Source organism: Astatotilapia calliptera, chromosome 20 (assembly GCF_964374335.1).
Source record: "Astatotilapia calliptera chromosome 20, fAstCal68.1, whole genome shotgun sequence".
Classification (NCBI taxonomy): domain Eukaryota; kingdom Metazoa; phylum Chordata; class Actinopteri; order Cichliformes; family Cichlidae; genus Astatotilapia; species Astatotilapia calliptera.
In genome coordinates this window covers 23,330,233-23,346,794 of record NC_137441.1, presented here as the reverse complement: position 1 = coordinate 23,346,794, position 16,562 = coordinate 23,330,233, and the positions used below count along the sequence as shown (strand labels likewise).

At 38.7% G+C, this 16,562-nt stretch overlaps 1 protein-coding gene and 1 long non-coding RNA gene across 2 annotated transcripts in view; one reads left to right on the top strand and one right to left on the bottom strand.

The window, feature by feature from the left end:
• Positions 1-16,562, top strand: part of LOC145422921 (uncharacterized) — a 131,988-nt gene that overhangs the window by 5,183 nt on the left and 110,243 nt on the right. The gene's annotated exons all lie outside the window — the stretch shown is intronic.
• On the bottom strand, positions 11,648-14,436 carry LOC145422943 (uncharacterized). The gene is made up of 5 exons (XM_080294948.1): positions 14,047-14,436; positions 13,232-13,307; positions 12,975-13,130; positions 12,442-12,531; positions 11,648-12,001 (listed from the first exon to the last, which is right to left on the bottom strand). Exons 3-5 carry the CDS (start codon positions 13,077-13,079, stop codon positions 11,786-11,788), a joined length of 411 nt encoding a protein of 136 aa, XP_080151074.1. The 5' UTR covers positions 13,080-13,130; positions 13,232-13,307; positions 14,047-14,436; the 3' UTR covers positions 11,648-11,785.

Below are 16,562 nucleotides of genomic sequence, written 5' to 3'. Positions count from 1 at the left end.
CTCTAAATAAGTAGAAGCACAGTCTTTGTTTAGCCACTAAAAAATGATCTATTAATCATTTTTGACAGAATACATTTGTTCAGAGTCTCAAATCAACAGCCGGGTTTATGTAAATCAACATTACACCAGCTGTGTACAAAACGACTGACAGTGAAGGATGATCACGGCTAATTTAATCCGTTCACAATAATTTTCTGTAGTCAGCCCATTCTCCTTATGTATATGATCCAAAGTGTTCCTCAACAATGTATAAATCCTTAACCATCGTTCTCTGTCACTCTGCCGTTCATCCCAATCATTGGAGAAAAACCTTAAAGTGTATTATCCTCACAACTGCTTGTTGAAGATATTCTGTGTCTTAAATATCCAGCGTTCACCCCCTGTGAGCTTAAAAAGGTGGCTTTTTAAAGTTTATAGATGTCTCTTTCACAGAAAACAGCAGCTGGTACTGGCTTTATTCACAGCAGGTACAGTGGATTCCAACTGCGGCCAGCATTAATGGCAGGAAAAAAAAAAGTGTCAAAACGTCAACAGTACCCACTCAACCCACTCTGGCTACATAATAAGGCTTTTTCACTGCAGACATTTTGACATGTCACGGTAGGAAAAGCACACATGTAAATTAGTATATATAGATTGATGGCTTTCTGATGCATTTAGTTGCTTTGGTATCAGGGTCATGGTATGCACATGGCTCACTGCCATACTGGCGTGTCCAACAATGACACTGAAATAGAGACATTAGCTAAACTGAACTCAAATTCCAGACAACTGTTCAATTAAAATTAGCAATTAATGCATGTCTCAGTCCTACTGTACTCACCTACTATAAGGCTCAACAATTAATTTTAGTGTTTATTTGTTTAAAATCGATACACAGTCAAAGCTCATTCCTAGAATGTGGGTGCAAGTTGAGACAACGAGGCAGTGGGGTATCAAAGAAGGCCATTACTTATTTAAATGACTGCCCCCACCCCCACCCTTACCATAGAAAATATTTATATGTATCCAAAATTATTTAAACATTATTTCAATTATTTTTACAGTAGACATTTTTCTTAGTGCAAGAAAAGTGTCATATTTCCATTCTTTCTTCAAGTTCAGTTACCAATATAATTTATAAAAATCCAAATTATTTTAACTTTGTCATTACTGTTTGCGTTTATTTTAGCACTTTAATAATGTCACACATAATTCATCATTTATAGTTCCCTATCATATCATATTAACTCTGGTGGCTTAGAAATCAGAGGATTAAACTCATATTATGCCTTAAAGACCTGAGGTCTGACTGCTGAAACAGCTTTAACCATGCCTAAATGTTTCTAGGCTATGCCATACAAAATTACATTAGACTCACCTCTTTAATTTCAGTTATAAAGTAATAAACTAACCAACTTTTCTATGAATACAGGCAGAAGCACTTACAGTCATTGTTTGGCATGCACCACCAGTGACGGTGCAAAGACGTTGGTAGGATGAGCAGATAAATGTGGAGGCAACAGATTATTTGTGAATCTTGTTATCTTGAACAAATATTTGTATAACACCTATTTTCCATCTTATATTTGTTTGAAAAGTAAAGTAACAAAAATCAAATGAGTCTCCGAATTATGATATTTCTGTATCTGAGAGATTAAGGTATAGCTAGCCAGCTAACTGCTGGCTGATGTAACTGTAAGTGTGTTTATCATCCAGCTGGAGAACCACTGAGGCTAAAGATAGCGTTAGAGGAAGGGTCTAAGTGGTGCTAGGTATGGCTCCAGTGAGTCATCAGACCATGATGGGGCGATCGTGGCTCAAGAGTTGGGAGTTCGCCTTGTAATCGGAAGGTTGCCGGTTCGAGCCCCAGCTCGGACAGCCTCGGTCGTTGTGTCCTTGGGCAAGACACTTCACCCGTTGCCTACTGGTGGTGGTCAGAGGGCCTGGTGGCACCAGTGTCCGGCAGCCTCGCCTCTGTCAGTGCGCCTCAGGGTGGCTGTGGCTACAATGTAGCTTACCATCACCAGTGTGTGAATGTGTGAGTGAATGGGTGGATGACTGGATATGTAAAGTGCTTTGGGGTCCTTAGGGACTAGAAAAGCGCTATATAAATACAGGCCATTTACCATTTACCATGACTTCTGGCCCTCCCAAATAATCCTAAACACAGAAATGAGGAAAATTTGCTCGCTGGCCCTACATCATTTCCAGTCGTTCACATGTTTTCACTAATTATTTTCTGACATGTGCAATATTTATTTAGAAATTCATAAATTTCCTTTCCAAAGATTTTCATATTTTCTTTTCCCAGTTGCCAAGCGGATAAATAGCTTTGTGTTAGCTTTCGAAACTACAATTTATGCTCAGCAGTGATGCCACCATAATATGCAACACCAGTTAAAAATGCTTTGAAAGTCTTTCGCCTGGGTCTGGCTGTCACGCTCCAATCCCAACCTCATGAGCCCCTGGCCTTTTTGGCCCTTTGCCCAACTCTTTGACAGCAAGTGGTGATTTTAATGGAGCAGAACAAACTGGCAAAGAGAGACATAGGAAAGGAAGGGCAGAGGGAAAAATGGCTGGTTTCTCCCCTCTACTCTGCCTTCACTCTGAGTCACTACAAATGCCCACAATATAAAACATATGCTGATGTTGACAGATAGGAAAAAGAAGGAGAATAAAATATAAAGAGATTGTGACAGGTATTGTCTCTAAAAATTAGCATCATATTGTGTAGAGACAGTGGTACACTGTCTCTACACAATATGATGCTAATTTTTATGCTTTGATTTGATGCTACTAGTTTACCATCTAGTAGATCGGGGTTGATCTTTGCCGATGACGCTTCCTGAAAGGTTTACAACATATATTATATACATCCAAACACATATAATCCTAAAAAGAAAAAAAGGCCAAACGGATGTGTGCGAGCTCCTTGGTTTGCCAACCATGTTGAATGCCAGTGACAGCCCACTCCTTTTGCACTTCTGTTCTACTACTTTTCAATGAAATTTCATTGACTTCACTTCTCTTCCAGTCTGTGGGTGTCGGTCAACTCTGAGAAGAAAGTGGTGTCAATGTTCAGCTACTTCTGTGTTGGATCAGCAGGACAAAACAAGCGTTTGCACAGACTTTTTTTTTTCATTTTTTTAAACTTCTTTGTCAAGCCCAGAGAATTACAGCATGATGAGAAGAAAGAAAATGAAAATGAGATCTGAGGAAAAAGATAACATCCTCTCCTCCCTTTCTATGTAAATTAGGCACAGACACTCAGAGCTGGATGGAAATAATAATTCATGCTGGGAACTTCACTCCATGCCATGTCACTCACTGCAGGCTAACATTAACAGAGTTTCTCAATATTAGTATTATGAGCAATAATATCACTTTGATAATATCATTTAGTATGGACTTTTTGGACACTATTTTAAATGAGAATATTTTATCACTCATACTCAAATGCCATATGTGTGTTTCCCCTCTGTATCCATAACGCTACAAAACCTGTACAAAAAGGTTTATTTCACAGCAAACATTTTTCTGGCACAACTTCACGTGCTTCCAAGGTGCGTGGAGAGGATGAAAAAAATCACAATGCAGGGACTCCAGCAACACTTAAGAGGAAGAGGAACAACTTTATTGACTGAGCAACATGTTTCGGCTTGTGGCCTTCATCAGAGTCAAAAAGGTTTATTTAACATTCTACACATGTTATTATCATGATGTCACATGATGTCTTCATTCTCTCGCCCCAACCGGTTGCGACAGATAGCCGACCCTCCCTGAGCCTGGTTCTGCCGGAGGTTTCTTCCTGTTAAAAGGGAGTTTTTTCCTTCCTAATGTCGCCAAAGTGCTTGCTCATAGGGGGTCATATGATTGTTAGGTTTTTCTCTGTATATATTATTGTAGGCTGTCAAATTGTATTGTGTGACTGCAGTTGTGAATTGGCGCTGTATAAAAAAATGGAATTAAATTGAATTGATCCCAGTATGTCACTTGTATGTAGTGGCACTTGTACAGCTGAAATGTATCCACTACGTCCACCAGGGAAGAAAGTAATCAGAATACAGATGCAAATAATGTGGGACTAATGGGACCTAACAGATCCTTGGGTTTAGCCAAAGCTATGGATGCACCTCACATCTAGGAGTATGAATCAAAGCATAGCATAAGCGCAAACCTGGATGCTGTCATACACTTATCATTATTATTATTACCTTTTATTATTATTACTCAATAAAAGGCACGTAAAATGTTGTAGAGGAGAGGCAGGCCATCTTGACTCCAACACCAGAGACCCAGGTTCATATCATACATGTCACTGCTTTTGTCATACATCATTTGCATGATTTTAAAATATGTTCTTAACAACTACAAAATTTTACTGTGATTAGGTTTAACCATTAAAAACTACCAGGTTAGGTTTAGACACTTCGCATGGCTTGGGTTAAAATCCAGTGGTTGTCATATCTTTTAAAACTTGGTTTTCTTGGTTGCTATGTTGACAACTCCCTGCTTTTTGTAAAGAAAACAGTTGGTTGGACATGAGATATATTTGTTATTGCAATCAATTACTAACAAATTCCTGTTCACTCACATTTAAAAGAAGAACTTGGTGTTTCATAAACTGTTGTGAGACCAAACTGCCCATGAACAGTGCAGCATGAGCGTATCATCTACAGCTGTGATAGAGACCTGAGAACCCTGCCCGATGTGTGGTTTCTGACAGGACTGCCAACTCACGCTTGTTTGCTGCAATATCACTGCTCAACTTGAGTGCTGAGCAGTCATATTATAGCAACACAGGGCATGAGGACCCTCAGGTCACAAAAAAATGTCCTGGTTCTCCTGATGGAAGTCAAGTAGGACAGTACCTCAGTGGTTAGTGCTCACAGCCTTATCTTACAGAAAGAGACTCATGGATTCAGCCAAGGTCCTTATTAGTGCAGTTTTATGTTTTCTCCAGGAACAATAAAGCTAAATTATGATTTAAATAAAGGTTAAACAAACAAAAGAGTGCTTTAACTAGAATGCTTTGATGCTAAAGTGTAGTAATGATTCTCAAAAGCATTATTTCATCTCTAGCACCATCGAGCCATAAAGACACGTGTTGTTGATTTATAGGTAGCAGTGTGACCGAGATATTGCTGCACAAAGGGCACAATGGCGTTGATGCTACTGCTGGACATGAAATGTTGTTTTCTTTGAAACATTCATGGATTCCTTATGTTTGTGTGGCTCCTGAAAATAATTGGAACACTCTACCCTCAGGAAATTTCCATGTCTTTACTGCATGAAGTGCAGTGCTTTAACACAGTGGTATGTTTTTGATCATTATGTACACAAACAAACCCATAATTCTTGATAAGCCATGTCAGGCTCCATGCTGAAATGACTTACCTCAAATTAGAGTCCAAAATATGTGAATAAAAGGGTGTGTATTACCACCGGAGTCAAACCCGTGTGCAGTAAATCTTTCCTTTGGTGTAAAAGATAGTGACGAGGTGCTGACTGCTGTGTTAGGATGATCTGTATAAATGCCAGCAATACCTGGGCACATATACACATAGTCATCTTCTTCATGAAAAGGGAATGGCAGACCTGAAGTCAGTTGTGATTTAACCCTATGAATAACCAAATTACTATTAACATGTAAAAGATTCTCCACTCCTGCATATGTGTGCATCTGTCACACACTTAGGCTACGTTCACACTGCAGGTCTTAATGCTCAATTCCGATTTTTTGATCAAATCCGATTTTTTTGTCTGCTCGTTCACACTACAAATAAAATGCGACAGCAAACGCGCTCTAGTGTGAACGCTCAAAGCGGCCCGCATGCGCAAAAGAAGCTGTCACACACAACGAGCTCTGTTTAGACCCAGAGCAACAGTATTGTTTGACTGATGGCCCTTAATATGCAGACTTCGGACTTCGTTTCCCAATTTTTGCTTTAAGTTATTTTGTTATTTACATAATAATGTAAATAACCTAATAATGATCCTTATTGCTGTTTAAGAGAGGAGCGGTGCTTCAAATGATAGCTGCAGATTTCTGTCAGAATCTGCAGATTATACAGTACAAATAAAATGTTCACATTGTCTTCCCAACAGTTTCACTAACATCTACACTGGATGGCCAGGAAGCGTTCGCGATGTCTTCTCGGGCGCTTCTCTGGCGCTGATAATTGGCTTCAGTCTTGTGTCGGTGACGTAAAACAGGGGTGCCCAATCCCGGTCCTCGAGAGCTACCGTCCTGCAGCTTTTAGATGCATCCCTACTCCAACACAGCTGAATCAAATGGTTTGATTACCTCTTCAGCATGCCATCGTGTTTGGCAAAGGCCTGATAACAAGCCATTCATTTGATTCAGCTGTGTTGGAGTAGGGATGCATCTAAAAGCTGCAGGATAGTAGCTCTCGAGGACTGGGATTGGGCAGCCCTGACGTAAAAGGCGGATTTAATGCGACTTGACCGTTCAAACAGCAGTCGCTTTCTAAAACATCGGATATGTATCGGATTCAGTACCACATACGAAAGTGACCCAGATCGGATTTGAAAATATCGGATTTGCGCCGTTCACACTGTCATAGCATGATCGGATATGGGTCGCATAGGGTCAAAAAAATCGGATTTGATGCGCTTTCGCCTGCAGTGTGAACGTAGCCTATGTGACCTGTCTGTGTGTACCTCTTTTCTACAAAGTGTACACGTCAGTACGTACTGACTGTACTTCTCCCATTGTTGTAGAATAGTGCAATAAACTGCTGGTACTTTGGGATCCATTTAGGGTCATTTTGTGTTTGTATGTGTGCTGTTGTGTGTTTTCACCAATTAAACAGAACTAAGATCACATTAACTACTTACTTTCAGAGTCCAGCCAGAACCTCATGCATTTAGCAGTTTGACTGCAAAATGTTATATCAAGTCCTGTAATGCAAAGAGACTCATGACTGATGTAGATGAGTTTCCCTCATCAGTGCCATTCCAACTGCGAGCAGTCTGAGTTAAACCCCAACTGTTTGGAGAGAGAATGCCTTCCACCAGGCAACCTGTGCAACCGCCTTGTGATTGAAAGAGGCTGTCAGGTGACACAGCTATTTGCGGTCTCCAACAGCAAAACAATTCAGCACAATCAATGAGAAACCACTGATTGCTATCCTATTTTTTTCTCTACTGTGACTGAGCCATTAGATAATTATTGGATTTACATCAAAAATGAGTTGGCTGGACCATGACTTTCCATTAAACCATTCAAAAGTTGTTGATATGCTTCAGTTTGGATCAAAGTGTTGGACTGACTGATATAGCACCATACTAGCACTTCAGCATGACTAAATATGTGTAACATCGCATGCAAAGCTACAGTTTTGAGCATACTACTGTCAAGGAAATGAGGAGTAAGGGCGTGGAGAAATAATTTGTTCCAAACTGGACAGCTGCATCACAAAGAATGTTCTACATGATCAAAAAGATCCAACACAAACACAATAATTCACCGTGATCAGGAAATCAAGAGAAAGTTAGCACAACTTCTAAAGGCTCTTAAATAAATCCACTACGACACTAAGAAACGCAACCTGCAAGTGAGTCTCCACTGTTGCCATGAATGAAGACACGTACAGTTTGATGAGAATCAGATTTCACTGATATTGCAACATGCATGTGACACGTGCTGCTCTGTTTTATTAGTGTTTTATTTAGTCCATACACTGGGCCTGAACTTGGCAGAGTCGTACACAGTTGCATAACAGTTATCATCTGATCCCACATGTCAAATCAGCACATGGGCTGTAGTTTGCTGTGGGGTAACTTGCCTCTGACCTTCAGATGTGTGTACAGTATCTATTTCACAAGCTCCCTCAACATGATGAGACAGTGTGACACAAACACACAATCGCTGGCAAACTTTTTTTTGATGAATGCATTTATACTGTAAAATATTCTTTATTTTAATCAACTGATGCTTACCAAAAAATTAAACACAATGCTAAGTTATTATTACATTTTCATCCTTACTTCAATTATTAAAAATATAAATGTAAAAAATTTATTAGACATTAATGCAGCATCAATTTCCGTCCACGAGGGGGCAGAATACAAAGCCATGATTCCATCCCAAGATACTGTTACAGCTAACGAAGGATTTATGATCAGGCAAACGTGTCTGTCTGCAAACACAATTACGGTCGGACAGAGATCTGGGAGAGGAGTTTTCACTGACCACAGACGTGCTCCCATTGAGTCCTCCAAGATCCTGACTTCCCATTGCTGCATGTGGATGATGTAAGCATCTGCTGATTGGTTGGCAAGTGGGCCACAATAGAACAGTGAGTGACAGCAGAGTTCACAATTTAAACACATTTAGATGACCACTACTGTATTGTGATCACATTCCACAATAATTATCTAACACACCAAAACACACTTTTCAGCTTTCCATGTATTTTGGGTTTTTGCTTTTGGAGTGCCTGGATCTCTAAAGCACTTTGGGTCAATAAAATAGAGGTAATATTCAACATAAAGACTAAAAACCATTTCCAGAAGCATTCTTTAACACAATTCAGTGAGCTACATACCGAACTTAGGGGAACTATAGTGCTAGTGCTGATCTGATGCCAGTACCACCATCTGTATTGATACTATCAGTATTTAGATCCAACTGGCTAACTGACCAAAAACACTTGCGAGAGTGGCTTAAAAACTGGTTTTACTACATACTTGGAACACTGAACCTATCTGGCAACAGAACTCACTGCAGGACTACCTCTGCTGGACCATAAATCTGGCTTAGCTTGTACAATTTAACTCAATTCAACTGAAATGTATTTATAAAGTGCATTTAAAAACAACTCACTATGACAAAGGTGCTGTTCAGAAGACAGAATTGATAACAGTAAACAAAAGAATAGATCAGATAAAAGCTAATTTTAAGTCTAGTTTAAAAAAAAGAAAACTCAAGTTAGACTGTGAGGGCGGTGACAGAGAATTCACATCTCGTCTGAGTATAAATCTAGAGTGGGGCACAGTCAAAAGAGTCCGATCAGCTGACTTGGAAGCCAAGTAGGGGTGTAAGACATTAGAGAAGGAGCAACACCAAACAGGAGGATCCACTTTAATTCTAAGCCTCACTGGCAACCAATGAGGAGAAGCTAAAAGATGTAATATGATCTCCTTTTCAGGTGCCTGTGAGAAACCTAGCAGCAGCATTTGCCAGACGGTTGGTTATTACAGTTGTGCGTCTCAGGCCATGATGGATGCTAGTGAAATATTGGCTGTTGTGTCAGCTCTCCTGGTTGGGTTTTTACACTGTCTAAGCAGAGATAGCTGAGTATTCAGCAACCAGATGCACCAGCCACATATTCAGTTTTAGGATGAGTGTAAACCATTGTTCAGTCAGCTGATCACTTAAACCAGTGGTCCCCAACCCCCGGGCCAAAGACCCATTTGGTACCGGGCCGTGAAAGTTGAAGCTCGGGTGTGAAATTTATGGTTTTCAGGGTTTTTATCATTATTTTTTTAATCGTTTTTATCGTTAACTCAGTTTTCCTGGGTCTTTTCCCCTGTGTTATGAATAAATCTTCTTTTTTTTTGGTACTGGTTTTATTTTTTTGTACTTATCCGCGACACCTTAAAGGCCGGTCAGACATAAACCGGCCCGTGGCACAAAAAAGGTTGTGGACTGCAGACTTAAACCATCCAGAGGCACTATTTAATCTTTACCTGTGGTTTAGTTTGAATCTCTTTCTATTTGGGATGTGCCCGATAATGCACTGCCGCATGGCCCATGCCAAAAGGTGTCCCAGTAACAAAGATGTCACCAAAACAAATGATCGCCAAACCAGTTCCAACACCAGTGATAAATGTTTCACTGTAAACTAAGCTGTAATAATTTGTAAAAGGTCAACAATGTAGATTTGACTGACATATTTAAGACAATATTATTTTATTTGCTACCACATAAATATTGTTCAAATGGTTTATGCATGTCCAATTCATTAAACATGGCCAAAGGTTATAAAAATCAGGTCAACTATGTACAAGCAACCCTTATGAGTCAAACAGTTTTTCTACTGTTGGCTCTGTGTGATGACAATAAGAGCACACAGCTCTTGTTGTCATGTTATTTTTCCATAATCTGGATCGAGGAATGTGCCCTTGCAGGAAATTTACTGTAAACACATGTAATTTATTAAAAGTGACATATAATAAAACATAGGGGACAAGTCGGTCAGCATGATCGGCACTGGATGCAGTGCATGACTGAGTGGATGATGGGGGTGCTGAATATGCAAACTAACAGATAGCAAAGTGGAAATAATTTAATGGACTGAGTACATGGACTAGCTTGCTCATAGACTAGACCAGACCACTAGATGAGCTGACAACCCTCTACTACCAATTGTCTGCTGTACTGGACCAGAACAGCCCAATAAACAAACCACACCAGCCATAAAGAGGACACTCATTCAGATCATGCAACATCAAATGTACACTCTAAAAAAAGATCTGCTGGCTTAACGTAAAAAAATTAAGGTAACAATTTGCATGGATCTTTTTAAGTTACTTCAGCTTAGCCATTATAGCGTAAATCCCACAAGAGTTCTCTAGTTAGGCAAACTCTATTCCTTACGTACAAACAACATGATTTGCTTTGTCCTCTACAAGCTTAATTAAGTTGAACCAACTTAATTTTAATTGTTTAAAAAATTACTCCATTTAGTTATTAAAACTTATTTTTTTACTTTTATTCTACTCAGAAATATCCATGCAAATTGTTACCTTAATTTTTTTGAGTACTAATAACTTACAATAACTTATAACTTACAATTATACAATAAATTACACATTGAAATTCCAGTTTTATGATCAAACTGTTTATTAGAACACCAGTCCACCATTCCAGACTCATTGACATTTCAATAGCAGACAAAATTGTTGCCTCCATAAAATAAATGACATAAAACACCCCTGTAAATCTGTCTCAAAAAGACTGAACATTTTGACAGTCATGCTCTGATTCAAGTTTGTTTGTGTTAAAGTGATAGTTTAGGTTTTTTTAAGTATGAAGTACATTGTGAGTGTATTACACACAGTAGACAGCAGTCAGCACATTCCTGCCACCAACACGCACGATAGGCTCAGTTTGTTTGTGTGACTTTGGTAAATCTGAACTAACCCGAACTAACACCAAAGTCACCAAATAACACAATTACACTTACTGATCAAGGCAGCAGGAGACCAGCAACTCCTGTGTGCTGTCAGGTAAAATTGCTGTTTTTGTCCATGGACGCTGGTGGGCCAGAGCGATTGAAACAACAAGCAGTAGAACTTCTCTTTCCTCACAGAAAAGGCTGTCTGATAGCAAAATAAAGCAGTAAACATATTCTTGATATAATGTACATTTAAACTGACATCAGTTTTATTAGGATGGAGGCTCATCTTGCGTGCCGGTGGCCCCGTCTGCTTCTCCGTAAGTGGAGCTTACTGACTGCCATCTACTGTGTGTAATACACTCACAATACATATGTACCTCATATACAGCCTCACTTCAAAAGACCCGAGCTATCCTTTTAAAGTGCATTATTTTTAACTAGGTGTACTTAATGCTCAACGCTCAACTTTACACCTACTGCCTACTGTACAGTATGTAACACAACACATTGCAAACAACAGTGGAACATTTCCCGTTTAATTTGAGGATAGCCTCACTCTTCACATTTTTTAGTACAACAGTTTACTTTTTAGTGACATTACCTTAGGACTGGCTTTCAGATCATCCAGCTCGAGGAATATCTTTTGAAACACTTCAAAAGTGTTTTTCAAAAGTGTTTTTCAGTTCTTTTGGGTAGCTGAGGTTGAGTGCATATATCAGCCCCATTAGCAAGGCACAGGCTCTGGGTACATCCAGGTCTGCTAGGACTTCTGTTCCTTCAAGTATGATCCTTGCGCTGGCTGGATCAGACGTTGTGGCACCTCTGGTTACAATCTTCATCACTTCATTGGTAATATCGCCGCCACCATCCTGGTAGATCAGAATCAATATAAATGTTTTAAGTAATCATACTTATACATGAGAGTAACACAAAATAGGGCTGCAACTAACAATTTTAGTTATCTGATTATGTCTGTGAAGGTTCTCTTTGCAAGCTCCTTTGACGATTATCTGATTAGTTGTTTGGTCCAGAAAATGTCAGAAAATGGTGAAAAATGTCAATGTTTCTCAGAGCCCAATACGATGACCTCAAATGTCAAACATATTCAGTTTGCTGTCATAGAGGAGTAAAGAAACCAGAAACGATTCACATTTATGAAGCTGAAACCAGAGAATTTGGACTTCTTTTTCTAAAATAATTACTTAAACCGATCAATCAATTATCAAAATAGTTGCCGATTAATTTAGAAATCAATTAATAATAGATTAGATCGTAGCTCTAATACAAAGTATAGTCATGTCTGATTTACCTGCTCTTTGAAGAGATCCTCCTCCTTTTCCCTGAGATACACCACTAAGCCACGGATAGCGACCTCTCGCCTTCTCTCCACAGAATCGTCCTGTGAATAAGAAAAAGAATGTCGAACTGCTCTTCGAGGAGGATGGGTTTTTGATAATTACATCCAAAAAAAAAAAGGATTGACTTTATATGGCCTGAACTGTACCAATTATAGATTTCCAGTGATAATCAAAATAATGAATTGATCATTTCAAAGAGCCATTTCTCTGAAATGATCAATTCATGAACTTGAAAAATCCAGGTAACAAATAGAAAAACTGCAAAATCTTGCAAATTACTCTGCCAATCATGATCCACATCACCTATAATTTGTTTTATTATTAAGTATTTATAGTTTTAATTGATATTTGTGCCTCAAGCTCTAAACAATAATTTGACATAGTTGAGTTGTAAACAGCTACCTTTTAAGACTCAATATCACCTATTGGAAAAAAAAAAGTGGATTATCCTATTTGAAATAAACTACATTTCATTCATTCATACCTCTAGCAGCATGTTCTGGATGCGCCGAATGCGCATTTTTGCAGCCCCTCCTCTTGAGGACAGCAAGGACATTATTTTCTGAGAGTACTGGTCCAGCTTTGCCATGAATGTTGTCTCCAGGTTAACAGTGGTGATCCTTCTGAATTCTTGGTTTATCTGTATAAAAAAAAAAGGCACAAATAGGCACAACATGTTAATGTATACAATTTACTTTAAAAGAATACATACTGCAAATTATCTTATGGAAAAATATTTACCTGAACTGCATCAAAAAGAGCAGGCCATCTTTCTTTCAGGTCATTGATTTTTGGTGCTTGATTGACAACTTCCTGCCTGCGAATGGAGAATGTTATGTTATGTTTCCAAATCAAAGATATTTTTTCTTAAGTGATACAACTGCGCTTATGTATCTGCAGTTAACACCCAAAAGAGCAAAATTATATTTTATGTGCTAATGCACACTCAATGTAATGTCATTAAAACAACTAGTTTATGAATGTTACTTAAGATCTTTCCTGTGGCGTTTCTACAACATGGCGTTCGCTTCCTCGCCCGCGTTTTTTGACTGAACTTTGACACAGGCTGTTCTTCAGCTAGGGCTCAATTAACAAACTTCAATCTCACATAAAAATAACTCTAGGACTTAAACATCAAAATGCATCGATGTTAAACCGAATGTATACTCAGTAACCTACATTTGTTTAGTCATGAATGTAAAATGGCCCAGCCTTTTGCTGGTCAAACCTTCATCAACGCTGCAACGATTTCAAAGTAGAAAGAAGAAAAACGTGTATTACCCTGTCTTTGCAGAGTTAAAACTACTGCTACAGAAGCTCAGTGTCAATTAACACCATTTGGCTGCCACCGTAAAACAAAACTTAACAAAGACTAATGTTACGGTCGAATTACTTCACAAGTTAGCCAGAAGTGTAACGTTACTAGCTTATCACCACCACTCGCCGAGGAAGAGTTTAGTGTTGTGTAAAAAGGATTTCTTGCAGTGCGTGTTGATAGAGTTAAAGTTAGAGTTATTAGCTGCTGTGAATAAAACAAGGCAAAAAATTGTACTCACCACAAAGCTTTAACGTTTGATAATGTTCCGTACAAAATGCTGCTTCTCTGCTTTCTCTCTTTGCCTCCGTTTCTTTCGATCAGTGGTCTGAGAGCACAACATGTCCGGGCAAGTCAGCCTTGTACTCAGCTTTTAAAGGACGCTTACGAGATTTTTAAGTTGTATTAACTGAATACACTTTCATGTTAAGTTAACACAGAAATGTCTGTTCAAAATCGATATATTACTGAGCTAAGACTGTTTTCTTTATTTTCATTTCGACCAACTCATTAAATTAAGTTATCAACTGATTACAATGTGTACATGCAACAAACTTAATTTTTTATGCAGAAAAAGCTATTAATTTTAAGCTTTACTTACTAACCCCATGAATCATTTTTTAGAGTGTAGTTTTTCTTCACTTTGTTGGTACTTCCATGACTACAACACAAACAGGAGTGGAAGTAGTTAATGTGTGCCCCTCAGCTAACTCAGAGACTACACATGTTGTGTATATGGTGCTAACTGTACACATGAATCACAAATGAAAGTACCATAATGGAAAATGCAGTGAGCCAATCTGTGAATAATTTATTTGTACATTTGTTGACTTTACTCAGAGCATCTCATGCATATTGATAGCAGCTGGAAAACTAAAATGTGAATTTCCAAGTAGTCCAGCTTGTGCGGATAATAACAATATATGACATGCATAAGCCTGTAATTGAAGGAAATGGAAACCTAAAGGCGGTCTGAGGTTCAAAGGGTTAATCTGGGCTATAAGGTTTTATGAAAGGGACTCAACCACAAGGCTGCATTCCTGTTGCTCTTTAGAAATTGTGCTTAAATTTGATTTTCAGCCCTGAAATTTTCATGTGGCTAAGTCCTGTGGGAAAAAAAGAATGACAAAGCACAACATTTCAACTCACACATGTGGACTCATATAATTTAGAATATTTGAGGGTCTTTAACTAGGCAAATGTTCTTTTATTAATGGATTTTCATTAGTATTCTTTCAAATTCGACATGGCTTAATTAGCTGTAGTAAATTTATTGCGCCTAAAAGCTTATGCTGAGAGGAATCATGTGGAAATATTTTCCAGATTTGATTGATTTCATATGGGATGAGCCTTGGTCATCTTCACTGACTGCCTGGTCCGCTTTCTTTGTAAACTCACTCGTTTAAGTTCCTTCCTTTGCTCATCTGAGCTCTGAAGTGATTTGTGTCTAAAACGAGTTAATAATGGGGAACCCTTGAAGAAAGCTACATTCAGTAAATGTAAGAAATCCAAATTCTCAGAGTCCACAATCGAGTGCAGCTGTGTGTTTTTACTCTGCTTGTATGTGCTGTTTTAATACCATACACTGTATTCATCTTTTTCTTTAGTTACATGCTCAGAGTAACATTTTAAAGCAATCAGCCTTAGCTGTATATGGTTCAGTATACCTGACATGCAGTAACTTAACTAACCTTCAATTTTTTTCTCTTCTTTCAGAAAAATGTTGGAGCCATCAACAGAAAAAGGAGCCTCAGTGCTAAATCTCAGACGAGCAGCCAGGGTCTAGTTCAGCTCCAGATGTGTTGAATTAAATCCTCCTGCTGCATCCCAGAATGCCTCAGAGACTGCGCTAGCTCATAAATCAACGCGATCTATATCTAGAACAGACAAGACACAGACACAGCTTGTTTTGCTACCTTTTTTTTAGCACCTATATCTCCGCTTTTACACAGTGACTCAGCAAACATGCCAGAAAACATCTATTCTATAAAGTGTTGTGAAAAACAGGGGGGGTTATGTGGTAGGGAGTAAAGGAAAGGCTCTGGCTATAACAGCAGTGGATGGGGGTATAATTTCCATGAAAATTTGCCATGTGGTACAAATCTTAAACTGACATACCTCACGTCTCCCAGCTTTAGGTTTTTTACGCAACTTTCCGGGAAGCTTCTCTTTTTTTTCTTTCTTGGATCTCTCTTTCTGAGCTACATGTGGTTAAAAAACATGTCTATAAACTATATATGTGAATAAGTTACCCTTATATAGCACTTGAAACGATGTTAAGGCATGTCATTAAACGTTTGTGAATTTTATCCTGGCTATGTGGGATTCTATTTTGACTTTTGAAAACAAAAAAGACTTGTAGCAGTCTCGCACTTTCCAGACAGTAAGGGAGAGACGTGTACAGAGGTAAAAAAAAAAAAGGAAATAGAGTATAATATTTGAGCTTCACAGCAGCTCAACAATGTTCTGAGCAAAAAGGTGCAAACAGAACACATTTTATTATGACATTAGCCTGCTAATTTGATATAGATAACCATAACCATAACTGCTCTTGCTCTTGACGGAGGCGGTTGCACTTTTCTCCTCTCCTCCTCTCCCTTAGCTTCCCTGCTTAGCCTCTTATGTCCTTGTCTAGTCTCGTGTTTTTTGTATTACTTTTCCCTGGAACACTCTTTCACAGTCTGTTCTCTAAAACCTAAAAGAGGAATTATGGATTTGATCAACTGGTCCCTAAATGCAATTGACACCCCTTTCTCA

Coding starts and splice junctions, on each gene's coding strand:
- LOC145422943 (XM_080294948.1), bottom strand. CDS start 13,079: ATGGCAAAGCTGGACCAGTACTCTCAGAAAATAATGTCCTTGCTGTCC. Junction 12,532..12,974: donor TCCAGAACATGCTGCTAGAG/GTATGAATGAAT, acceptor TCTTATTCACAG/GACGATTCTGTGGAGAGAAG. Junction 12,002..12,441: donor AGGATCTCTTCAAAGAGCAG/GTAAATCAGACA, acceptor CTGATCTACCAG/GATGGTGGCGGCGATATTAC.